The sequence below is a fragment of the Megalobrama amblycephala genome, linkage group LG18 (assembly GCF_018812025.1).
Source record: "Megalobrama amblycephala isolate DHTTF-2021 linkage group LG18, ASM1881202v1, whole genome shotgun sequence".
NCBI lineage: Eukaryota > Metazoa > Chordata > Actinopteri > Cypriniformes > Xenocyprididae > Megalobrama > Megalobrama amblycephala.
The window spans coordinates 2,038,105-2,065,901 of NC_063061.1; the positions used below are offsets into that span (position 1 = coordinate 2,038,105).

Genomic DNA, 27,797 nt, shown 5'->3' on the forward strand with positions numbered 1-27,797 from the left:
CGGCTGTTGCCAGGTCTATGGCGTCACGGGTGACGTCACCTGCGCATCGCACCTATCGCCCTGAGCCTGACAGTGTTCTGCTCGTTTTATGACATAATAAGGCGCTATTAAAGCATGTCTACTCCAGCGAGACGGCGGCTGATGAGAGACTTTAAGAGGTTTGTGATTGCAGATGAGTGTTATGTGTTGATGTACCGCCTCACGCGGGCTGTGTTTATATGACTAGCCTTTAGCAGCGTTAGCCAGGCCTGCGCCAGTGTTGTTTTTCTCCACAGTACCACAGTACAGTACCATAGTACTTTCTCATAGGGTAGACAGCAGTCGTGTCCATCACAGGCAGGCTTGGAAAGCACTCCTGAGGGATTCATTTTATTAATAAAAATGCGGTGACACTTTTCAATACGGTCTCATTGGTTAACGCATTAACTAATATGAACTAACCATGAGTAATAATTTTCTTACTGCATTTTTAGTCTTTGTAAACATCAGCTAATATAAAAATATAATTGTTTCTTGCTAGTTCGTGTCATCTGAGGTCCATTCAGTAATATTACCTGATACAATTTTAGATTTTGATAATATAAGCTGTAAGTTCATATTAAAGGTAGGGTAGGCTATTTTTCTTAAACGCTTTTTGTTATTCTGGTTGAAACTCGTCTTTACATCCGGATAGCAATAATAGAAGTGATCTAAATATTAAAATAAATGTACATATATTTTCTGTGGAAGTCTAAGTAAGAGCTCTGTAAGTTGTTTACGTTTTGTATTACTGTAATGTTATGTGAGGTTATGGTGCATGTCGTAAAGATCATATTTACGAGCTGAACGCACATGAACGCCACCACAATGTCGTAAATACGAGTGAGCTTGGGATTTTCTTTAAGCCCTGATCTGAACGAGTTAGGGGTGTGTCAGTGAGAAACATGGTGAAATACCACAATAATTAAAAGTATTTAGCAGTGGCATTGTCGGGCTTTTCTGTTTACAACGAAGTAAGCTAATTCCCAGTAAAAAATATGATAGCATCCAGAGGTCGCGTTAGACTTTCGCACTGTCCGTCATTTTGACGGACAGGATAGTAAAAATTCCGTCATAATCAATTATTACCCGTCATTTTAATTTTTATATTTTAATGATAATAAGACGTTTAATAGTTTCTTTTTTCGTCCACATTTTCATTTTTATTCACGAGCTTAGGCTACAGGATAAGCAAATATGCCTAGGCTATGCATTTGTTTATACTATGAAAGAAAGTTGAACAAAGATAGTGCGTCATTTCTCAGTTTTCATCTTGAACAGTTGTCGCGGATCGTGAGTGAACGCGGACATCCCTTCCTCTTTACTACTTTACAGAACGAAATAAACATGAACGAACGGCAGAAAATATGTTGAAAGACACAGTAGCTTACCGAAATCTGTATCACGTCTTAATCAGTTCAGTCAATGTTGGAAACAATGTCACATAACATTATATAGCTACCTCAGAAAAGCCATTCGTTGACCATAAATTTGATAGTCAGCAAGACAAATAACAAAACAAACTATTTAAAACAAAACTAACTGTAGTAGAAACCTAATTATGTAAGTATAAGTATTATAACTTTATTATTATTATAAAGTTGACTTAAATTGGGTGCTCGATTGTGTGTAATCTACATTTTCTATAAGTAGAAGTGTTGTTATTTTGTGTAATTAATTTAGAGAAGGCACACCGCCATCATACTCCGACGAAAGTGACTTGAACGCACCTACCGTCGTAAACACGACTTCCCACCTCGAAAATACGAACTTCCCAGGAGGACTTGAATGCACCATAATTTAACGTCGCTTTGCAGACTCATGTTTTGAAGGAGGCGTGGCTTTGGAGCGCTCTGCAGGGAGGGGGCGGGATCTAATGCTTTCAAAGCTAGCTTGCTATTGCTACCCTACCTTTAACTAATGTTAAACAAATGTAACCTTATTGTAAAGTGTTACCATTTTGCTCTCTCTCTTCTTTTTTGGAGTTCACCTCTCGCATATCACTCTAAAAATTAGCTGTAAAAAACTAAACAAATTTAAATAGTAAAATACTGTTTCCATTGAAACAGTAATATACAGTAAAAACAATGCATTCTGGGTAATATTATTTGTCATTTTCGAGAAAAGGAACCTACACTGCGTCCAAAAGCGAATACTTCTCTACTATATAGTATGCGAAAAACAGTATGCGAACAGAGTAGTATGTCCGAATTCATAGTATTCGAAAAACAGTATGCGAAAATTACCCGGATGACTTACTACTTCTGAAGTGTGCATACGATGGACACTTTACTATCCCATGAGGCCACGGGAGAGGATTTGTGAATGGAGTTGAAGGCACGTAATTGTAATTGATGCTGGTGGGTCATGTGACAGTAACAACATGGCGGATGTAGTAAGTCCAGATTTCATTCATACTCTACACATTTGTACTATATAGAACATAATTTTTCAACCATCGTGAAGTAAATTTAAATTAAGCAATTTCGAACGCAACTACTTTCTCGAAAACGACAAATATTACCCAGAATACAATGTTTTTACAGTATATTACTTCTGTATATTACAACGCATTCTGTATTTGTCATTTCTCGAAAACGACAAATAATGTTACCCAGAATGCATTGTTTTTACGTTATATTATTGTTTTAATGGAAACTGGTATTTTACTGTGTAAATATGTTTTGTTTTTTACAGCTATTTTTTTTAGTGTATAGTTTAAACTTGCCATTTGTGACTCATACAACAGATTGCTTGTGATTTTTCTCATTTGCAAGTCGCTTTGGACAAAAGTGTCAGTTGAAATAAGAAAGGTATCAATGTACCGCTGTTGTCATTCATTACCATGGTTCAACAGTGTTACTGTACCATGATATTTTTAGGCTACAAGACGGCCTTTATTAAACGCACTCGACTACTGATAAACAGATCTCAAAGTCAGCTGAATATGTTTGTGCACAAGCTTCTGTAAATACAGAGTGTCTGTTCATCATAACTGTTATCAGCGAAACAACAGCGTCAGTCTGAATGTGTTGCGTTTGATGCTACTCGTCTGCGAGATGTACATTATTCACCCGATGCATTGGCACCTGTCAGGAATAACAAATCAATAAAGGTCCAGTAAACGCATTGCTGCTTTTGCCCATTGTCTCTCTTTACAGTTTGTTTTCTGGTCTCTTCGTGAGTTATTTTGATGAACTAAGAGAAATGAGACTTCAGTATAACTGCTTTGGTTTACAGACTTCAAGAAGATCCTCCAACCGGTGTGAGTGGCGCTCCTTCAGAAAACAACATCATGCTGTGGAACGCTGTGATCTTTGGGTATGTTTGCTGAAGTGAGACTCATGGGTAATGGCAGCTGTTACAGTAGGTGTTTATTTTCCGAGAACATGACCGTTGTTCCTGTCTGTTTCCCTGCAGGCCTGTAGGAACTCCCTTTGAAGATGGTGAGTCAATCCTTGATTCCTCTGTAATAAATACTAGTTAATAACCATCAACTCAGCATTGATTATTTATTTGAGAGAGGCTTATATAAGCTGTGCAAGGCTCAGGTCAAACTTTTCTGACATATTTACTCAAGTCAGCTTTATTTCTACAAAATACAGATTGTTTCAAAGCAGCTTTGCAGTGATAAATAGTCCTAATGTGCCATTTTTAGGGCTGCAACTATCGATTACATTGATAATCAATTAATCTGTTGATTATTTCTTTGGTTAACCAATGAATTGGATGAAAAATCCAAATCATTTTAGTTTTATTTCATATTGTGCCCAAGGTTGTCCTCTAAACAATGTGCATTTTGACCACATAGAAAAAAAATATAGTGAACCTATCTCTGTTCAGTATTTTCCATTAATAGGTGTTAATATGCACAAAAAAAACTTGTAAATATTTCTCAAATATATACATGAATGTGTTTGTATTTATATATATATATACATAATAATTACACACAGTACTCACACATATAGGGATGGGTATCGTTAAGGTTTTAACGGTATTACTACTCTTACCGATACTGCTTATCGATCCGGTACTTTAACGGTATTCTTATCGGTACTTTTTGTTATATATATATATATATATATATATATATATATATATATAAAGAGCTGAATTAACTTTGCTTTATATTATATAGTGTCTGGCATTTTTGGTGTTTTATATAAGATACAGTAAGAACATGAACAAAGAGACAAACTGACAAATACAATAAAACAAAGACACAAATGAAATAAAGTACTTTCATTTGTTCTTGTGTTCATGTAAGTAATAGGCCTAGCCTATAAAAGAAATCCAAGTAAAGTAACCAAATGTAAAATAACACTGAATGGTTTTCACAGTATAAATTAATATATTAAATCTTATTAAAGCTAACTATATTCAGAAGAAGTGCTGTGAGTGGTTTTCTCTTTGCATTTTGTTGTTTGATTAACACTGATGGCACAATCGTCATGACTGCTGTCACTTTAAGAAAATAGATCTATTAACACACATCAGATTTTCTCCCAGCTGTTCATGTACACTTACGATATAAACGGCATTTAAGTAGCTAAACACGCTCCAATCCGGTCATTTTAACACATTTTTGTGTGTATTTGATCGTTTGGACGTGCACCTGAAGCTCAACGTGTAATTTGTTTGTCTATTTGCGATCCGTTTTGAAGTGCGCGCCGCAATTCAGCCTGAGGAACAGCGTCTCTTGCGCGGATTATTGTTCTTCGACGTTTTAAACGTTGATAATAATGATCAAACCTTTACTGCAGTTTAGCAACAGTAAAGACTGCATTTTACAACAAGCACCGATTGTGCCGATTCTGATGTTAAGTTTGAGTTTAGGGAGGAACGAACGCGCGCAGCTGTGAATAGAATAAAGGGGTGGTAGACGAAACGCGGCTAGTTTTTAATAGTTTTACCTCTGATATGTTCTTTATGATCCTTAGAAGCCAAAATCGAAATCAAAAATAAAACTAGCTTAATATCAAAGCACAGGCCTAAAGTGTAAGCAGACGTTTAGTTGTTTAGTTCTCTCCTCCATCGTCACCATTAAACAGGCTTTCATGTGAGCGGCTGCGCGCGCTGTAGCTCCTCTGCGTGAGCGCGATCTCTCGTCTTGCGAAAGCAAAAATGCATCATAGACAAATGCCCTAATATTATTGCATATAGAAACAGCTGGCGACTCTGGATAGATTGAATCTGCAAGATAATGTCTATATAGCAATAATAAATGCACGTGTATTTTCTTCATAATTTATCCAGTACCGATCGCAGAACCGTTAACGTCAGAGCTTATCGATACACCGGTCTTTCAAAATTTAGCCCCGGGGTCAATTTAATACCGGGTTTCGGTACCCATCCCTACACACATATATTAGGAAAACTCAAATTTTTATTTTGTATGCGATTAATCGCGATTAATCGCGATTAATCGTTTGACAGCCTTAAAATATAGAGCCGTATTACTCAAGATGCCTTCAAAGAAGCAAGCTAAGATAAGCATAACTGGTGTCCATTGCATATGCAGATTGATATCTAAACGTTTTTATTTTCCTCTACTGACTAACATATTTAAATCAAATTAAACACCAACAATAAAAAGAACTAGCTAGGTTAGTTGATTATCTTAAAGGGAACATCAGATGCCCCTTTTTTTTTTACAAGATGTAAAATAAGTCTCTGATGTCCCCAGAGTGTGTGTCTGTGAAGTTTCAGCTCAAAATACCCCACGGATCATTTTTTAAAATGGCCATTTTGTGTGTGTCCCTTTAAATGCAAATGAGCTGCTGCTCCCAGCCCCCTTTTAAGAAGAGGGCGGAGCTCCAAGAGCTCATGCAACAACAAAACGGGGCAATCTCACGCACTGAAAATGTCAGAAACTAGCTGTGTTCAGCCTTATATGTTCGAACCGGAGTTGAACAATGATGCCTGCAAATATATACTGCATGGAGAACAGGTATAGTTTAGATTAATTACAGTTATAACGTATGTTGTCAACTTGCTGCATGTTTCAAATCGAAGTGCTTGTGATCTGGTGTTTTCTCCGTCTCAGAACAGTTCAGTTCACAGTGAATGAATGCAGTGAATTAATTCCATCATCTCTTCATGTGCTGTGAGTTTAGCTTGCATTTGCGAACGTAGCGGGCACCAATTGCGCTTTATTTTCACATTTGCATAATTTCCAACATTTTTGTGGGAAGATGATTGTAGCATTTCACTAGATTTGTAATGAGACTTGTTTGTTTCCATCCCAAATTGCGAATTTAACTTAATTGCAAAATGGGAATATTACATATAACATTTGCGAATAAAGCAGTGTTTCCATCCAGTCGAAGAGATCAAAATCATCACTTCCTGATAAACTGGCGCCTAATATCACTTTCATATATAATATTTTTCATAGTATATATTATACAGTACAGTCCAAAAGTTTGGAACCACTAAGATTTTTAATGTTTTTAAAAGAAGTTTCGTCTGCTCACCAAGGCTACATTTATTTAATTAAAAATACAGTAAAAACAGTAATATTGTGAAATATTATTACAATTTAAAATAACTGTGTACTATTTAAATATATTTGACAAAGTAATTTATTCCTGTGATCAAAGCTGAATTTTCAGCATCATTACTCCAGTCTTCAGTGTCACATGATCCTTCAGAAATCATTCTAATATGCTGATCTGCTGCTCAAGAAACATTTATGATTATTTTCAATGTTGAAAACAGTTGTGTACTTTTTTTTCAGGATTCCTTGATGAATAGAAAGTTCAAAAGAACAGCATTTATCTGAAATACAAAGCTTCTGTAGCATTATACACTACCGTTCAAAAGTTTGGGGTCAGTGAGAATTTTTATTTTTATTTTTTTGAAAAGAAATTAAAGAAATGAATACTTTTATTCAGCAAGGATGCATTAAATCAATCAAAAGTGGCAGTAAAGACATTTATAATGTTGCAAAAGATTAGATTTCAGATAAACACTGTTCTTTTGAACTTTCTATTCATCAAATAATCCTGAAAAAAAATATTGTACACAAATATTTTGTACAATTGTACACATTAAATGTTTATTGAGCAGCAGATCAGCATATCAGAATGATTTCTGAAGGATCATGTGACACTGAAGACTGGAGTAACGATGCTGAAAATTCAGCTTTGATCACAGGAATAAATTACTTTGTCAAATATATTCAAATAGAAAACAGTTATTTTAAATTGTAATAATATTTCACAATATTACTGTTTTTAACATACATTGTATGGGTTATATATATGAATATAATAAATTTCATTGTGCATCAAAGCGGGTAGATGAAATGCAGTAAACGCGTTTGTGAGGCGGATCCCTGCTGTTTGGGAACGCAGTAGTGTAAGAAATCTGAATCACTTTGACGACAGATTTTGCTCAGGCATTTCAGAACAACAAAAACAGCATTTCAGATGCTGTGCAACGGGATCGGTCAGCTGGTTAGTTCCGTCATGCTGTCCCAACGCTAAAAATCATGTGATGTTTTTGATGTGCATCGAGGAATTTATTCGGTACATGTATTTCAATTGTAGTTTATGTGCATGTTTTCTTACTGGATGTATCCGACTCAAACGAGCGTACAAGTTTTTTATGCTCATTTTTAGAATTTATGCACATCTTGGCATTTCCATTCAGCAGTTCTTTTTTATTCCCGATATGCCAAAATGCACATAAAAATAGGTGATGGAAACTGAAATGTTAATTTGCCGTTTCCATCAAAACAAAAGCTCAAGGGTTTATCTATTGAAAGTACAGAAATTAGTACAAAAGTATTGTAATTTTTCTACTGTAGCGACAAGTGCATTTGTATTACAATATATTGGCTATTGCAGTCATAGTAATAATAATAACATAAAATATTCTAATTGTTTTGGCAAAAGTGCTTCTATTCTGTTGCGCTCTGTCAGTGCACTCATTCAAAGAAGAAGAGCCTTTATGCGAAATGGAAATACACGTGACTTTCCAACATCTACAGATAAGATGGCAACCATAAAATGCTTGTGAAAGCGCATCTCAAAAGAATTAAACCATGCATCTGACAGGGCCAGCGGTGTTAAACATTACACTTATGCATCTGTGTGAAGTGCTTTGATAACAGCTCAGTCCTTATAGTTCAGATGTGTTTTTCCATAAAAATGCATAATTCATTATTGTAGAGCATCAAGACTGGTGGATGTTTACTGTGCGTGACTAATCGATAATCAAATTCGTTGTTGATTATTACATGGTCGATTATTTTTGATTCGTTGTTGCAGCTCTAGTCTCTGTGGCTGAAGGTCGTGTCTGATGTTGTTTGTATTCACCTGATCTCTCTCTCTCTCTCTCTCTCTGCAGGAACATTTAAACTTGTTATTGAATTTTCAGAAGAATATCCCAACAAGCCTCCTACGGTTCGCTTCATCTCCAAAATGTTTCACCCAAATGGTGAGCTGCTAACAGTTGAGTTTTGAGATAACGTTTGCGGTGTTTCTGACTGATGATGTTCTCTTGTATGTTAGTGTATGCAGATGGCAGTATATGTTTAGACATTCTTCAGAACCGCTGGAGTCCCACGTATGACGTTTCCTCCATTCTGACATCCATCCAGGTGCATGATGGGTTTGCTACACTTTGATTTATGAATGGTCCTGTGGTGTGACATGAATTTTGAATGTCTCTGTTAATAAGTTTATACTTTTTTAAAGTTAAAAACGTAACGATACCCACCTTACTGGGTCAACCCGCTGGTAAACGCTCCTGTGTGTATTTGTGAAGAGCGTCAAAGGTTTCTATTTACATCGTGTCTTTGCAGCGTTGATCATTGTAGCCAATCACAGACATGTTTGTTGAGTGTGTGAATGCAGTGGCCAATCAGAGGTGTTTAAAGGGTTAGTTCACCCAAAAATGAAAATTAATTACTCACCCTCATGTCGTTCCACACCCGTAAGACCTTCATTCATCTTCAGAACACAAATTAAGATATCTTTGATGAAATCCGATGGCTCAGTGAGGCCTGAGCAATGACATTTCCTCTCTCAAGATCCATTAATGTACTAAAAACATATTTAAATCAGTTCATGTGAGTACAGTGGTTCAATATTAATATTATAAAGCCACGAGAATATTTTTGGAGCGCCAAAAAAACAAAATAACGACTTATATAGTGATGGTCGATTTCAAAACACTGCTTCAGGAAGCTTCGGAGCGTTATGAATCAGCGTGTCGAATCAGCGGTTCGGAGCGCCAGAATCACATGATTTCAGCCGTTGGCAGTTTGACACGCGATCCGAATCATGATTCGACACAAAAGATTCATAACGCTCCGAAGCTTCCTGAAGCAGTGTTTTGAAATCGGCCATCACTATATAAGTCGTTATTTTGTTTTTTTGGTGCACCAAAAATATTCTCGTGGCTTTATAATATTAATATTGAACCACTGTACTCACATGAACTGATTTAAATATGTTTTTAGTACATTAATGGATCTTGAGAGAGGAAATGTCATTGCTCAGGCCTCACTGAGCCATCGGATTTCATCAAAAATATCTTAATTTGTGTTCTGAAGATGAATGAAGGTCTTACGGGTGTGGAACGACATGAGGGAGAGTAATTAATGACATTATTTTCATTTTTTGGTGAACTAACCCTTTAAGTTAGTCATGTAAATGACCAATGATTGATGTAAATTACAGCATATTTAAATTCAAAATGGCGAAATTTCTTTGATTTGATCCATCTCGGGTCATTTACACGACACAGTTTTCAACGAAACTTTTGTGTTTTGCCCTTCATTTACACGACAGTGGCGTTTTGGGGGCCTGAAAACAAACTTTTGAAAACGGTTCTCAAAGTGCACGTTTTTGAATGCGATACTGTTATCGTCTCCGTGTAAACAACAAAAAAATTGTGAAAAAAGTGACATTATGCGTATTATGGCTGCGTCCAAAAACTTAGGCAGTGACTTGTTGCCTCGCTGCCTTATCAGACAGTGACTTTGTAGGCAGCGTTCCCTCACGAAACTGATTTCAGACACACTTCTGAGGCAGCGTAACAGTTTAATGATCTACAGCAAAATAGAGCGAGCTTTAGTGAGATCTAAGCGAATATTTAATTACTACAATAGTGAGTTTTCACTAGAAATGATATCAGAAGTGGAAAACGTTGGTCAAAAATGTACATTTACACACAAATTGACCAACCACAACTTTCAGACGCCATCTTTATTTTCTAGCTCAACTGTCACAGAATGGAAAGCACAGGATTGTGGGATATCGAAGGCAGCGAAGGATACATCTATGCTGCCTATAAAAAAGAAAAAAGAAAAAAAATCAGATGAAGGGATCTCAGGTGACAAGAAGTGAAGCTAACATTTAATTCAGACGTTCCTTGATGCCTTCCTACCTTGGAACGCATCCTCCGAAGTTTTTAAGCTTTCGGACGCAGCCTACGTGTTCAGTCTATAGTATAGTAGTAAACGTGAATCTGTGAAAACTGTGACGTCATGTGTATTATATGCTCGTAGTCTTTCTTTACAAAGTGACATCGCCATCTACTGGCCTGGCAGCAGAATACAACGTTAATAGTTGTTTTCGCGGATCTGTGTGAACGGAGATTGTTTTGTCAACATCATCGTCTGTACACGAAAAATGCAAAGGAAAAAGTAAAACTTAAAATTTAAAGATGCAGTGTGTAAATTTTAGCGGCATCTAGCGGTGAGGTTGAGAATTGCAATATAGAGAAGCTACGGTGGCCAACACAGGACAAAGATGTGGTCGTGAGAGCTGTTTGTCCATTTAGGGCTGCTGTAGAAACATGTTGGTGCACAATGACGACTTGACATGGCTTATTATAAGGTAATAAAAATATAACGGTTCATTATGTCTTTATACACCACTGAAAACAGTTGTTATATTGCATTTCTGTCAATAGATCCTCCTGAAATGTACACATTGCACCTTTTAAACTTTAAAAACAATTCCACACGTGTAATGGCGGAGACGTTTAAAATGCAAAACTGTTACCCAATCATAGCATACTTCCAAATCGTTTTTTTGATGTAAAAACCTTGGACATATTTCAGCCATTTAACCAAAAACCCATTGACTAGTAATGCATTACGTTACTTTTTCTCATCTGGACTGGGCTTGCACTGCAAAAAATGCTGAGTTTTTGTCTTGTTTCTTGTCAAAATATCTTAAAGATCTTAAATCAAGAAGCATTTTCTTGACAAGTAAAAATTATTTTCTTGTTTTCAGGAAAAATAAATCAAAATTAAGCACGTTTTTCCTTAAAACAAGCAAAATAATCTTATTTCAAACCAAGAATAAGCTATATAATCTTGTTTTCAGTTTGGACTAAGATTATTTTACTTACCCCATTGGCAGATTATTTTGCTTGTTTTAAGGAAAAACGTGCTTAATTTTGATTTATTTTTTCTGAAAACAAGAAAATAATTTGTACTTGTCATGAAAATGCTTCTTGATTTAAGAACTTTAAGATATTTTGACTAAAAACAAGACAAAAATTCTAAGTGAGAACAGCATTTTTTGCAGTGTGATTGTTTTATTATCTTAATAAACAAACAAAAGCTCTATTTTTGGCAAATGTAAAGGCCTTCACACCAAAAATGAAATGAATAATCTTTTGCTGGATCGCAGGAGAAGAAAGTTCAATACTCTTACTTCAGCAATAAAAACTAATAAATGAAACAAAAGTGATTCTTTTTTCTTGTTAGTATAGTTTAACTGAATCAAAGATCAGCAGCAAAGACATTAGTTAATAAAGTGAGATTAAATACATAAAGTATATTTGTGTAATTTAACATTTTAATGATTTTGGTATGGAATATGACCTGCAGATATTATTGAATGGTGTTGAGATTCAGCTCATTCAGATCTCTTCCCATAATTCTTGTGTTTAGTCTCTATTGGACGAGCCCAACCCAAACAGCCCAGCCAACAGTCAAGCCGCTCAGCTCTATCAGGAGAACAAACGTGAATATGAGAAGAGAGTGTCGGCCATCGTGGAGCAGAGCTGGGTCGACTCTTAACGCTCTCACTGAACTCCACAGGAACATTTGACAAAAATCAACATGTGTGTGCTTATTTATTTTTTTTAACTGCATGGTAAGTTATTGCTAACACAATTTGAAATGTACTGTTGTCGATTGATGCGGTTGACGATTGCAGTCCCTGAATATATCCATCTTTGAGTTTTTTTAGTAAACCATCAGTAATATATTTGAAAATCAATCTCTTAAAAGATTACATGCCCGTTTTGCCTTTAAACACACCTGAAGATCGACTGTGGGAATCATCTTTTTGTATCTGTATTTGATAACATCTTTATGCTCACGTTTGTGCTTCAAATAAAAAACCGAGGGCATGTCCAGATGAGCGGTGTCCTACATGCAGTGATACCTGGATGACAGTGTTATGAGGATGTTAGATTTTGTGAATTTATCATGAGAACATTTATACTTCTAATATGCTGTATAAAAAAAAATAAAACTTTTTCAGACTTGGAGTGAAGAGAATGTGTTCTTTTATTGCATGCAAACTACTAATAATACAAAAGCCTATTTTAACAAAATATTTAAAACTTATGTACAACTAGGGATAAGATGTTACAAGTCAAAGCTAATCATTAAAATCTAGTGATTGATGTTGAAGAGGAGACGGTTCTGATCCACAGATCTCCGTCAGTTCCTCATCAGGTGTTTGTAATGAAACGACGGCGAATCCTTCAGGCGTCACCTCTGCAGAAGAGACAGAAAAAAGACATCTCAGATTTGCGATACCTTCAATTGTGCTTGGGTTAGGCTGTGTCTACATTTGAAAAGTGTTTTCATTTAAAACACACTAGCGTTTTCCAAACATTTCTTTCTTATTAGTATGGTTTAAAGGGTTAGTTCAGCCAGAAATGAAAAATTCTGTCATTTATTATTCACCTTCGTTCATCTTCAGAACACAAATTAAGATATTTTTGATGAAATCCGATGGCTCAGTGAGGCCTGAGCAATGACATTTCCTCTCTCAAGATCCATTAATGTACTAAAAACATATTTAAATCAGTTCATGTGAGTACAGTGGTTCAATATTAATATTATAAAGCCACGAGAATATTTTTGGTGCGCCAAAAAAACAAAATAAGGACTTATATAGTGATGGTCGACTTCAAAACACTGTTTCAGGAAGCTTCGGCGCGTTATGAATCAGCGTGTCGAATCAGCGGTTCGGAGCGCGAAAGTCACGTGATTTCAGCAGTTTGACACACAATCCGAATCATGATTCGACACACTGATTCATAACGCTCCGAAGCTTCCTGAAGCAGTGTTTTGAAGTCGACCATCACTAAATAAATCGTTATTTTGTTTTTTTGGCGCACTAAAAATATTGTTGTGGCTTTATAATATTAATATTGAACCACTGTACTCACATGAACTGATTTAAATATGTTTTTAGTACATTAATGGATCTTGAGAGAGGAAATGTCATTGCTCAGGCCTCACGGAGCCATCGGATTTCATCAAAAATATCTTAATTTGTGTTCTGAAGATGAACGAAGGTCTTACGGGTGTGAAACGATATGAGGGAGAGTAATTAATGACATTATTTTCATTTTTGGGTGAACTAACCCTTTAACTGGAAAGATCAGAAGCAAAGACATTGGTTAATAAAGTGAGGTTGAATACATAAAGTATACTGTTTTTATTCATTTTGAGGAACACTGAATCTGTTATTGTGCAAGATGAGTACATGCCTGCTCACATTTAATCTAGAACTACAATAACCATCATGTTTACACTACTTACTTGAAAAAAGTAATCTGATTACATAACTCAAGTTACTTGTAATTTGTTACCCCCAACACTGATTTTGTGAAGATTTCAGAGGGCTATTTCATAAAACAAGATTAGAAAACAAGCCAGGCTTATTTTAGTTAGTCAGACTTATTGTCAGCGAATTCTGTTTCATAAAACAAACTTTAATTAGTTCAAACTTAGTTACTCTGGCAACTTATGCTTATGCATATATATATGTGCATGCTCCCCTGAGAAAATTTAGATTTCCCTGGTGTACATATGTGCATTTTAAGACGTTTTAAGGCCAATAAATTGTAAGATTGTACACACTTCAGCTGTAATATGAAGGATCGGTTGAAAGGCATTAGGATTATTCACCTTCTGTTGTTGTTGTTGTTGGATCAGCTCATCTCTGGTCTTGAAAACGGGAGCGTCCTCCACATCAATCCCATCAGCCATCTCTCTCACTCTCTCCAGCAGCTCTGGGTTGTACCTGCAGAGTAACATGAGAACATGAACAACACAACACTGTCTTTTATTCAACAGATGAGCAGAATAATTGCAGCAAAAAGAGAGAAAAGTGCCATAAAGACATTTAGGACAGATGATGAAACACATGATCTTTTCATAATAAGTCGGGACACTGATATATATATATATATATATATATATATATATATATATATACACACACACACACATACATACACACAAATATAAGTTATGAATCTGAAAGAAAAGCTGCCACTGACTGGTGTTCTCAATAAGACTTTCATAAATGTCAACCGGGGCAAGTTGTCACAAATTGACTTGGGTAAAGTTGGTTTTATATTCGCACATTCGGACTTCTGATAAATTCAGACTTTCCAATAAATGTGCAATAAATAAATGTTTGCGAATTTTAATCAGCGACATGATATTGGCAACCAGCGATTGTCAACTTACAACATTTTTCACAGTCGATCAAAATAGGCAAGTATTGTTTTAATGGCATATTTACTTGTGAATGTCCACTGAATGTCCAATGTAGTGTGATTAACAAGGCTATTGAATACGGATGTCCGAATGTGCGAATATAAAACCAACTTTAGCCAAGTCAAATTTTGTACGTATAATAAATGTAAACAATTTAGCATTTAATAATGAGCTTGTTTTCGCCACAGACTTTTATCTCACAATTCTGACTTTTCTTTCTCGCATTCTCGAGTTTATATCTCACAATAACGTCATGTGAAAGCATGTCAACAAATGATGGCCGGTCAGTGTTTGTGTTTCTGACCTGCAGCCCAGGAACACGTGGTTCGCCCACACCATGGACATCGCGAGCAGATGATCCACTCTAGACTCTTCCTCTTCATAGTTGCTGATGTTCCTGAATAAAAACTCCCTCCTGTACTTCCACTGCTTGTCGCTTTCGGACAGGCCGCGAAACTTCTCGACGAAGTCTGCCAACAGCCTGTTTTGTCCGATGAAGTCTTCCACATCTGTAGTCGCCATTTTTGAGAGATGACGTCACTACTGTTTTCCTTCTTTTCACTTTATTGTCGGCTGCCAGACCAGCTTTTGGTGCATTACCGCCACCAACTGAGCTGGAGTGCGAATTATTGATGGGAAATTAATATTTTACTCGCATTACATGAATTTACTCATCTCACTTGCACAAAAACATATTCAGTATTCCTCAAAATGAAAAACAGTGAAAACTCAGAATATGCAATAATATGTAAATTTACACAAATATACTTTATGTATTTAATTTAAAATTACTAACCAATGTCTTTGCTGCGAATGAGCAAAAAAACTTTGTACGGAGCCCTGGACATGACATGCAGGAAAAAAATAGTAGGCTAAATCGTGGTCATGATTTACTATTCATTCCCTCGATTTAATAAAACGTGCACACGATTTACTATTTCGTTCCCTCGATTTACTAAAACGTGCACACGATTTACTATTTCGTTCCCTCGATTTACTAAAACGTATGCACGATTTACTATTTCGTTCCCTCGATTTACTAAAACGTACGCACGATTTACTATTTCGTTCCCTTGATTTACTAAAACGTGCACACGATTTACTATTTCGTTCCCTCGATTTACTAAAACGTATGCACGATTTACTATTTCGTTCCCTCGATTTACTAAAACGTATGCACGATTTACTATTTCGTTCCCTCGATTTACTAAAACGTACGCACGATTTACTATTTCGTTCCCTCGATTTACTAAAACGTACGCACGATTTACTATTTCGTTCCCTCGATTTACTAAAACGTACACACGATTTACTATTTCGTTCCCTCGATTTACTAAAACGTACGCACGATTTACTATTCGTTCCCTCGATTTACTAAAACGTACGCACGATTTACTATTTCGTTCCCTCGATTTACTAAAACGTACACACGATTTACTATTTCGTTCCCTCGATTTACTAAAACGTACACACGATTTACTATTTCGTTCCCTCGATTTACTAAAACGTACGCACGATTTACTATTCGTTCCCTCGATTTACTAAAACGTACACACGATTTACTATTTAGTTCCCTCGATTTACTAAAACGTACGCACGATTTACTATTTCGTTCCCTCGATTTACTAAAACGTACACACGATTTACTATTTCGTTCCCTCGATTTACTAAAACGTACGCACGATTTACTATTTCGTTCCCTCGATTTACTAAAACGTACACACGATTTACTATTTCGTTCCCTCGATTTACTAAAACGTGCGCACGATTTACTATTCGTTCCCTCGGTTTACTAAAACGTGCGCACGATTTACTATTCGTTCCCTCGATTTACTAAAACGTGCGCACGATTTACTATTCATTCCCTCGATTTACTAAAACGTGCACACGATTTACTATTCATTCCCTCGATTTACTAAAACGTGCGCACGATTTACTATTCGTTCCCTCGATTTACTAAAACGTACGCACGATTTACTATTCGTTCCCTCGATTTACTAAAACGTACGCACGATTTACTAAAACATACGCACGATTTACTATTTCGTTCCCTCGGTTTACTAAAACGTGCGCACAATTTACTATTTCATTCCCTCGATTTACTAAAACGTGCACACGATTTACTATTTCGTTCCCTCGATTTACTAAAACGTACGCACGATTTACTATTTCGTTCCCTCGATTTACTAAAACGTGCGCACGATTTACTATTCGTTCCCTCGATTTACTAAAACGTACGCACGATTTACTATTTCGTTCCCTCGATTTACTAAAACGTACGCACGATTTACTATTCGTTCCCTCGATTTACTAAAACGTGCACACGATTTACTATTCGTTCCCTCGGTTTACTAAAACGTGCGCACAATTTACTATTCGTTCCCTCGATTTACTAAAACGTACGCATGATTTACTATTTCGTTCCCTCGATTTACTAAAACGTGCGCACGATTTACTATTCGTTCCCTCAATTTACTAAAACGTACGCACGATTTACTATTCGTTCCCTCGGTTTACTAAAACGTGCGCACGATTTACTATTCGTTCCCACGATTTACTAAAACGTACGCACGATTTACTATTTCGTTCCCTCGATTTACTAAAACGTGCACACTATTTACTATTCGTTCCCTCGATTTACTAAAACGTACGCACGATTTACTATTTCGTTCTCTCGATTTACTAAAACGTACGCACGATTTACTATTCGTTCCCTCGATTTACTAAAACGTGCACACGATTTACTATTCGTTCCCTCGGTTTACTAAAACGTGCGCACGATTTACTATTCGTTCCCTCGATTTACTAAAACGTACGCACGATTTACTATTTCGTTCCCTCGATTTACTAAAACGTGCGCACGATTTACTATTCGTTCCCTCAATTTACTAAAACGTACGCACGATTTACTATTCGTTCCCTCGGTTTACTAAAACGTGCGCACGATTTACTATTCGTTCCCTCGATTTACTAAAACGTACGCACGATTTACTATTTCGTTCCCTCGATTTACTAAAACGTGCACACTATTTACTATTCGTTCCCTCGATTTACTAAAACGTACGCACGATTTACTATTTCGTTCCCTCGATTTACTAAAACGTACGCACGATTTACTATTCGTTCCCTCGATTTACTAAAACGTGCACACGATTTACTATTCGTTCCCTCGGTTTACTAAAACGTGCGCACGATTTACTATTCGTTCCCTCGATTTACTAAAACGTACGCACGATTTACTATTCGTTCCCTCGATTTACTAAAACGTGCGCACGATTTACTATTCATTCCCTCGATTTACTAAAACGTGCGCACGATTTACTATTCGTTCCCTCGATTTACTAAAACGTACGCACGATTTACTATTCGTTCCCTCAATTTACTAAAACGTACGCACGATTTACTAAAACATACGCACGATTTACTATTTCGTTCCCTCGGTTTACTAAAACGTGCGCACGATTTACTATTTCATTCCCTCGATTTACTAAAACGTGCACACGATTTACTATTTCGTTCCCTCGATTTACTAAAACGTGCACACGATTTACTATTTCGTTCCCTCGATTTACTAAAACGTACGCACGATTTACTATTTCGTTCCCTTGATTTACTAAAACGTGCGCACGATTTACTATTCGTTCCCTCAATTTACTAAAACGTACGCACGATTTACTATTCGTTCCCTCGGTTTACTAAAACGTACGCACGATTTACTATTTCGTTCCCTTGATTTACTAAAACGTGCGCACGATTTACTATTCGTTCCCTCAATTTACTAAAACGTACGCACGATTTACTATTTCGTTCCCTTGATTTACTAAAACGTGCGCACAATTTACTATTCGTTCCCTCAATTTACTAAAACGTACGCACGATTTACTATTTCGTTCCCTTGATTTACTAAAACGTGCGCACGATTTACTATTCGTTCCCTCAATTTACTAAAACGTACGCACGATTTACTATTCGTTCCCTCGGTTTACTAAAACGTGCGCACGATTTACTATTCGTTCCCTCGATTTACTAAAACGTACGCACGATTTACTATTTCGTTCCCTCGATTTACTAAAACGTGCACACTATTTACTATTCGTTCCCTCGATTTACTAAAACGTACGCACAATTTACTATTTCGTTCCCTCGATTTACTAAAACGTACGCACGATTTACTATTTCGTTCCCTCGATTTACTAAAATGTACGCACGATTTACTAAAACATACGCACTATTTACTATTCGTTCCCTCGATTTACTAAAACGTACGCACGATTTACTATTTCGTTCCCTCGATTTACTAAAACGTACACACGATTTACTATTCGTTCCCTCGATTTACTAAAACGTGCGCACGATTTACTAAAACATACGCACGATTTACTATTTCGTTCCTCGGTTTACTAAAACGTGCGCACGATTTACTATTTCATTCCCTCGATTTACTAAAACGTGCACACGATTTACTATTTCGTTCCCTCGATTTACTAAAACGTGCACACAATTTACTATTCGTTCCCTCGATTTACTAAAACGTACGCACGATTTACTATTTCGTTCCCTCGATTTACTAAAACGTGCGCACGATTTACTATTCGTTCCCTCAATTTACTAAAACGTACACACGATTTACTATTTCGTTCCCTCGATTTACTAAAACGTACGCACGATTTACTATTCGTTCCCTCGATTTACTAAAACGTGCGCACGATTTACTATTCGTTCCCTCGGTTTACTAAAACGTGCGCACGATTTACTATTCGTTCCCTCGATTTACTAAAACGTACGCACGATTTACTATTTCGTTCCCTCGATTTACTAAAACGTGCGCACGATTTACTATTCGTTCCCTCGATTTACTAAAACGTACGCACGATTTACTATTTCGTTCCCTCGATTTACTAAAACGTACGCACGATTTACTATTTCGTTCCCTCGATTTACTAAAACGTACGCACGATTTACTAAAACATACGCACGATTTACTATTTCGTTCCCTTGGTTTACTAAAACGTGCGCACGATTTACTATTTACTACAATTTTTTTCTTGCATGTCATGTGCAGGGCTCCATACATTTGTGTTTCATTTTCATGTTTTATTGCATAAGTAAGAGTGTTGAACTTTCTTCTTCTGTGATCCAGTATGGCAGCACGTCTGAAAGGATTGTCTGAGCTGCGCCCTCTACTGTACAGGTGTGAATTTACGTTTCCTTAGCCTCAGGCTTATGCTGCCCTCATGTGCTCACTGAATTATCATAAATATGAGTTTTCTAGGTATAAAATTGCACATGAATGCCCTCTCATGTCGAAAATTGAATGCGATAAGCTCACAATCACGACTTCAGAAGTGGGAATTATCAAATTTCCAATAGCGCGTGAAAGGCAGCATTATTTATTTCACTTTTGGTGTGAAAGGGCCTTTACATTTGCCAAAAATAGAATTTTTATTTGTTATTAAAAAACAAACAAGCAAACCCAACCCAAATGAGAAAAAGTAAAGCAAAAGTAATGTAACGCATTATTTTCCATAAAAAGTAACTAACGCAATTAGTTACTTTTTTAGGGAGTAACTCGATAATGTAATGCATTACTTTTAAAAGTAACTTTGATCTGAACGTTCATTTCATCCACCTACTGAAAGGCAATTCTTCATCTAGCGTTTATTGGGGGTTGGCAAATCAGCGTATAGAATTACCGCCACCTACTGGTCTGGAGTGTGGGTTGAAGATTGGCAACAACAATAAAAACAAACAAACCCACAAAAACCTTCTATATTTTCTCCATCAGGGCCGTTTCTTTCAAGAATTTCATTACCGGCGCATATTATTTTTCTTCAATTCAATTCAATTCAAATTCAATTCAATTCAATTCATCTTTATTTGTCAATTCTACTCTATGTTCAAGACATACAAAGGATTGAAATTCTGTTTCCCTCAGACCCACAGTATAAATTGCCAACATAACACAAAACAAGATTGAAAAATAAATAAAATACAATACGTACAAAAAACATATCACCTAAAAGTTTAAATATTCTTCCGTTCATGACGGATGCACTTAAATATGCACTGGGTTTTATATCGCAGTGTTTATTATAAATGATTTATCGGTGTACATTGTTGTTTTAACTTAGGGATGCACAATATATCAGCCACAATATCGGTATCGATGTTTATTTTAATGTTATCGGCCCGATAAGAACATATATTAAAGCCGATAAATAATGGATTATTTCCTTCAGCTGAGAGACTTCAGATGCGCACTGTTCACCATGATGGTTTTGAATTGCTTGAAATATGAAAAAATTACTTCAAAAAGAAAAAATACAGTTAAAGGTGCCCTAGAATGCTTTTTCACATGTAATATAAGTCTAAGGTGTCCCCTGAATGTGTCTGTGAAGTTTCAGCTCAAAATACCCCATAGTTTTTTTTAATTAATTTTTTTAACTGCCTATTTTGGGGCATCATTAAATATGCGCTGATTCAGCATGCTTCCCCTTTAAATCCTCGCGGTCCCCGCCCCCTGAGCTCGCAACTCTATAATACATTGCATAAACAAAGTTCACACAGCTGATATAACCCTCAAAATGGATCTTTACAAAATGTTCGTCATGCATGCTGCATGCATGCATCAGATCATGTGAGTATGGCATTTATTTGGATGTTTACATTTGATTCTGAATGAGTTTGATAGTGCTCCATGGCTAATGGGCTAAAGCTAACATTACATACTGTTGGAGAGATTTATAAAGAATGAAGTTGTGTTTATGAATTATACAGACTTGCAAGTGTTTAAAAATGAAAATAACAACGGCTCTCTTGTCTCCGTGAATACAGTAAGAAACGATGGTAACTTTAACCACATTTAACAGTACATTAGCAACATGCTAACGAAACATTTAGAAAGAAAATGTACAAATATCACTAAAAATATCATGTTATCATGGATCATGTCAGTTATTATTGCTCCATCTGCCATTTTTCGCTATTGTTCTTGCTTGGTTACCTAGTCTGATGATTCAGCTGTGATCCAGACGTTAATACTGGCTGCCCTTGTCTAATGCCTTGAACATGAGCTGGCATATGCAAATATTGGGGGCGTACATATTAATGATCCTGACTGTTACGTAACAGTCGGTGTTATGTTGAGATTCACCTGTTCTTCGGAGGTCTTTTAAACAAATGAGATTTATATAAGAAGGAGGAAACAATGGAGTTTGAGACTCACTGTATGTCTTTTCCATGTACTGAACTCTTGTTATTCAACTATGCCAAGGTAAATTCAATTTTCAATTCTATGGCACCTTTAAGTACAACATGCAGCGCAAATCTGTCATATAGGCTACATGATATTATATTAAGAATATAATAATTGTGTGTTTGGGACATTGGCTTATATTGATGAGACTTCTGTTTTTGTGATCAGGCTCTCAAAAATTATATAAAATTTTGGATTTAGATTTATCAGCCAATATATCAGTTATCGGCTTTCAAATATAGAGAATTATCAGTTATCGGTACCAGCCAAAATTTTCATATCGGTGCATCCCTATTTTAAATTCAAGTTCTGGTAATCTTGAATCAGAATATCTTCTCCTCCCTCTTGCACCATCTCCACTTCTCTGATGATGAGGGCGGGGCAACCTGTCACTCACATGAGATCCACCAATAGCAAACCACAACCATCCAATCAATTCCCCACAGACACAATCAACATTTGTTCTTGTTTGCGAAGCAGTTTCACTCAGATATATCACACAATAGAGAAGAAAAGACCAAGCAAACTTCACTTTCATGCCGACTTAAAACACTTTAAGCCTATTTACTTCACCATGAGTGATTTTCTTTAGCTATTGTTGGCAACATCGATGAATGTTGGTTGAATGGGTGCAGGTGGTCAAAGGTATCCACAACACTGCATGCACTGCAGCAGCACTCATTCATTCATTTTTTCACATGCTTCGTTCTGTGAAACTAAAATGATTCTAAATTCATAAAATCAGGTTTATGTTGTTCGTGCCATAAACAGGATTTCATACGCACGTCACATCATTCCTGTAACTCACAAGTTTATAGTGTGATAGTTTTACATCTCTCGGCCACAGACAGACTCTGAAACAGACTGCTATGGCAAAATAATGGCATGTTTTATGTGAAAATCTGATGAGTCGTCTGCTCGGTCAGGCCAACGCTATAATTTGGAACACAAATGTGCTTCTGCTGCAGAACTGAACGATTATTTACAACAACCATTACAGTCTAATATGACTCGTATTGTTGAGGTTCTGTCCTGCAACCCTCGAACTACTGCTGCATTATTCACGTTTCAAAGCATCAAGACGCAGGTCTCGCGCTGAGGTGTGATTAGTTACAACTTAATGACTGAGATTCATTTTTAACCATCAAAAGTCTGAATATGACAATATTGTTTAACAGAGGCAGAAAGGAGTGGAAATGAAGGGTGTTGAATAATAGTCTACTGTTTATGTCTCAAACCGCATGCTTAGAAATTAATTGGTTAACTATATGAATATTATTATTAATATCAAAATTTATATATGCAATTTATTTCAATAGATATCTTCTCTCTTGTCCATATATAGAGTGGTCCTGAAAACTATTTGAGCTGTCTGAAACAGCTTCAGCACTGTGTTTGAGTGATTTTAGTGAATGAAGTCGGTTCTGCTCAAGTTCTGTTTTGGTTTGAAACAACTTCTTTTTGCTTCAAAAGTGCGATTTTTCACAAGTTTTTTTGAGTTTCTTTCTTCTGCTGAACACAAAATTAATATTTTTCTATACATCCATCCGTCCGTCCATCATCCATCCATCCATCATCCATCCATACATCCATCTATTCATTCGTCCGTCCATCCATCAGGACAGATGGGTGGATGGATGGACGGATGAATGAATAGACGAATGATGGATGGATAGATGAATGGATGGATGGACGGACGGATGGATGAATAGACGAATGATGGATGGATGGACGAATGGATGCATCTGTCCACCCACCCACCTGTCCGTCCATCCATCCATCCATCCATCCATCTGTCCATCCGTCCATGCATCAACCCATCTGTCCATCATCCGTCCATCTGTTCATCCATCCATCCATCCACCTACCCACCCATCCGTCATCCATCCATACATCCATCTATTCATCCGTCCATTCATCCGTCCATACATCCATCCACCCATCCGTCTATACATCCATCTGTCCATCTGTTCATCCATCCATCCGTCCACCCATCCGTCTATACATCCATCTGTCCATCCACCCACCCATCCATCATTCGTCTATTCATCCATCTGTCCATCTATCAATCAATCTATCTATTTATCTATCTATCAATGTGTTTGAGTGATTTTAGTGAATAAAGTCAGTTCTGCTCAAGTTCACACAGGTTTAGGGATCACAACACTGACCAGATCTGTCTTTTATCATTTCAAACCAAAACAACTTCTTTTTGCTTCAAAAGTGCAATTTTTCACAATTAATGCCACTTGAATATTTTGAAATGCATGACATCAAGATATTAGAGTCCAAGTATGTTTTCAGGCCTCTACACTCTTAAAGGGACAGTTCACCCAAAAAATGAAATTCTGTCTTCATTTATTCACCCTCAAGATGTTCCAAACCTGAATGAGTTTCTTTCTTCTGCTGCACACAAAAATTCTATTTTTCTATACATCCACCCACCCACCTATCCATCCATCCATCCAAAGACCCACCCATCCATCATCTGTCCATCCATCTATTCATCCATCCATCCATCCACCCATCTGTCCATCCATGCATCCACCTGTGCATCCATCCATCCATCATCCATCCACGCATCCATCCATCCATCCGTCCGTCCATCTGTCCATCCATTTGTCCATCCATCCGTCCATGCATAAACCTGTCCATCCATCCATCCGTCCGTCCATCCATCCATGCATCCATCCGTCCGTCCATCCATCCATGCATCCGTCCGTCCATCCATCCATGCATCCACCCATCTGTCCATCCATCCATCATCCGTCCATCTGTTCATCCATCCATCTTTCCACCCACTCATCCATCTATTCATCCATCCACCCATCTGTCCTTCCACCCACCCATCTGTCCATCCACCCATCTGTCCATCCATCCATCATCCGTCCATACATCCATCTATTCATCCATCCATTCATCTGTCCATGCATCCACCTGTCCATCCATACATCCATCCATCCGTCCATCCATCCATCCATCCATCCGTCCGTCCATCTGTCCATCCATACATCCGTCCATCCATAAACCTGTCCATCCATCATCTGTCCATACATCCATCTATTCATCCACCCATCCATCCATGCATCCGTCCGTCCATCCATCTGTCCATGCATCCACCCATCTGTCCATCCATCCATCATCCGTCCATCTGTTCATCCATCCGTCTTTCCACCCACCCATCCATCTATTCATCCATCTGTCCATCCATGCATCCACCTGTCCATCCATCCATCATCCGTCCATACATCCATCTATTCATCCGTCCATGCATCCACCTGTCCATCCATCCATCATCCGTCCATACATCCATCTATTCATCCGTCCATCCATCCATCTGTCCATCCATACATTCGTCCATCCATTAGTCCATCCATCTGTCCATGCATAAACCTGTCCATCCATCCATCATCTGTCCATACATCCACCTATTCATCCATCCATCCGTCCATCTGTTCATACATCTGTCCTTCCACCCACCCATCCATCCATCTATTCATCCATCCATCCACCCATCTGTCCATCCATCCATCTATCTATTCATCCATCCATCCATCCATCCACCCACCCATCTGTCCTTCCACCCACCCATCTGTCCATCCACCCATCCATCCATCCACCCATCTGTCCATCCATCCATCATCCGTCCATACATTCGTCCATCCATCTGTCCATCCATAAACCTGTCCATCCATCCATCATCTGTCCATACATCCATCTATTCATCCATCCATCCATCCATCCATCCATCCATCCATCCATCCGTCCATCTGTCATCCATCTGTCCTTCCACCCACCCATACATCCATCTATTCATCCATCCATCCACCCATCTGTCCATCCATCCATCTATCTATTCATCCATCCACCCATCTGTCCATCCACCCATCCATCTGTCCATCCATCCATCGTCCGTCCATACATCCATCTATTCATCCATCCATCCATTCATCTGTCCATGCATCCACCTGTCCATCCATACATCCGTCCATCCATCCATCCGTCCGTCCATCTGTCCATCCATACATCCGTCCATCCATAAACCTGTCCATCCATCATCTGTCCATATATCCATCTATTCATATACCCATCTATCCATGCATCCGTCCATGCATCCACCCATCTGTCCATCCATCCATCATCCGTCCATCTGTTCATCCATCTGTCCTTCCACCCACCCATCCATCCATTCATCCATCCATCCACCCATCTGTCCATCCATCCATCTATCTATTCATCCATCCATCCATCCATCCACCCACCCATCTGTCCTTCCACCCACCCATCTGTCCATCCACCCATCCATCCATCCACCCATCTGTCCATCCATCCATCATCCGTCCATACATTCGTCCATCCATCTGTCCATCCATAAACCTGTCCATCCATCCATCATCTGTCCATACATCCATCTATTCATCCATCCATCCATCCATCCATCCGTCCATCTGTCATCCATCTGTCCTTCCACCCACCCATACATCCATCTATTCATCCATCCATCCACCCATCTGTCCATCCATCCATCTATCTATTCATCCATCCATCCATCCATCCATACATCCACCCATCTGTCCATCCACCCATCCATCTGTCCATCCATCCATCATCCGTCCATACATCCATCTATTCATCCATCCATCCATTCATCTGTCCATGCATCCACCTGTCCATCCATACATCCGTCCATCCATCCGTCCATCCATCCATCCGTCCGTCCATCTGTCCATCCATACATCCGTCCATCCATAAACCTGTCCATCCATCATCTGTCCATATATCCATCTATTCATCCACCCATCTATCCATGCATCCGTCCATGCATCCACCCATCTGTCCATCCATCCATCATCCGTCCATCTGTTCATCCATCCGTCTTTCCACCCACCCATCCATCTATTCATCCATCCGTCCATACATCCACCCATCTGTCCATCCATGCATCCACCTGTCCATCCATCTATTCATCCGTCCATGCATCCACCTGTCCATCCATACATTCGTCCATCCATCTGTCCATGCATAAACCTGTCCATCCATCCATCATCTGTCCATACATCCATCTATTCATCCATCCACCCATCTATTTATTCATCCTTCCACCCACCCATCCATCCATCTATTCATCCATCCATCCATCTATTCATCCATCCACCCACCCATCTGTCCATCCATCCATCTATCTATCCATCCATCCATCCATCTATTCATCCATCCGTCCGTCCATCCATCCATCTAAGAAACATTGCTTTTCTAGTTAAAAATCACAGTAATATGAACTCTTTGCACCCTTCCACCCACCCATCCATCCATCTATTCATCCATCCATCCATCTATTCATCCATCCACCCATCTGTCCATCCATCCATCTATCTATCCATCCATCTATTCATCCATCCATCCATCCGTCCATCCATCCATCTAAGAAACATTGCTTTTCTAGTTAAAAATCACAGTAATATGAACTCTTTGCATTTTAATTCTACTTGCATTCAAATTCGAATTGCAGTTATGCACACAACTTAACATTAATTGCGGCCGATAAAGGCTAAACACGACATCTTTACAAATGATCAAAGAAGCTATTTTGAATATATTATTTTTAAACAGTTGGTTAGGTTACAAACATTCTTCAGAACATCTTTTATGTTCAACAGGACAAAGTACCTCAAACAGGTTTGGAACAACTTGAAGGTGAATAAATGATGAACTATCTCTTTAAAATAAATAAAAATTCTTTCC

At 37.8% G+C, this 27,797-nt stretch overlaps 2 protein-coding genes across 2 annotated transcripts; one reads left to right on the top strand and one right to left on the bottom strand.

Moving 5' to 3' along the window:
- ube2b (ubiquitin-conjugating enzyme E2B (RAD6 homolog)) lies at positions 1–12,546 on the top strand. Its single transcript, XM_048166867.1, has 6 exons — positions 1–158; positions 3,259–3,339; positions 3,439–3,464; positions 8,377–8,466; positions 8,541–8,629; positions 11,942–12,546. Exons 1-6 carry the CDS (start codon positions 115–117, stop codon positions 12,068–12,070), a joined length of 459 nt encoding a protein of 152 aa, XP_048022824.1. The 5' UTR covers positions 1–114; the 3' UTR covers positions 12,071–12,546.
- A 1-nt stretch (position 12,547) lies between these two features.
- On the bottom strand, positions 12,548–15,374 carry cdkn2aipnl (CDKN2A interacting protein N-terminal like). The gene is made up of 3 exons (XM_048166868.1): positions 15,105–15,374; positions 14,204–14,318; positions 12,548–12,778 (listed from the first exon to the last, which is right to left on the bottom strand). The coding sequence occupies exons 1-3, from the start codon at positions 15,320–15,322 to the stop codon at positions 12,773–12,775; spliced, it is 339 nt and encodes a 112-aa protein (XP_048022825.1). The 5' UTR covers positions 15,323–15,374; the 3' UTR covers positions 12,548–12,772.
- Between the last annotated feature and the right edge of the window lie 12,423 nt (positions 15,375–27,797).

Excerpts from the sequence above, each read along its gene's own strand:
- ube2b (XM_048166867.1), top strand. The coding sequence starts at position 115 with ATGTCTACTCCAGCGAGACGGCGGCTGATGAGAGACTTTAAGAG. Across the intron at positions 159-3,258 it reads CTGATGAGAGACTTTAAGAG|ACTTCAAGAAGATCCTCCAA; the intron begins GTTTGTGATTGC and ends TTTGGTTTACAG. Across the intron at positions 3,465-8,376 it reads AGGAACTCCCTTTGAAGATG|GAACATTTAAACTTGTTATT; the intron begins GTGAGTCAATCC and ends CTCTCTCTGCAG.
- cdkn2aipnl (XM_048166868.1), bottom strand. The coding sequence starts at position 15,322 with ATGGCGACTACAGATGTGGAAGACTTCATCGGACAAAACAGGCTGTTG. Across the intron at positions 14,319-15,104 it reads CACGTGTTCCTGGGCTGCAG|GTACAACCCAGAGCTGCTGG; the intron begins GTCAGAAACACA and ends GTTACTCTGCAG.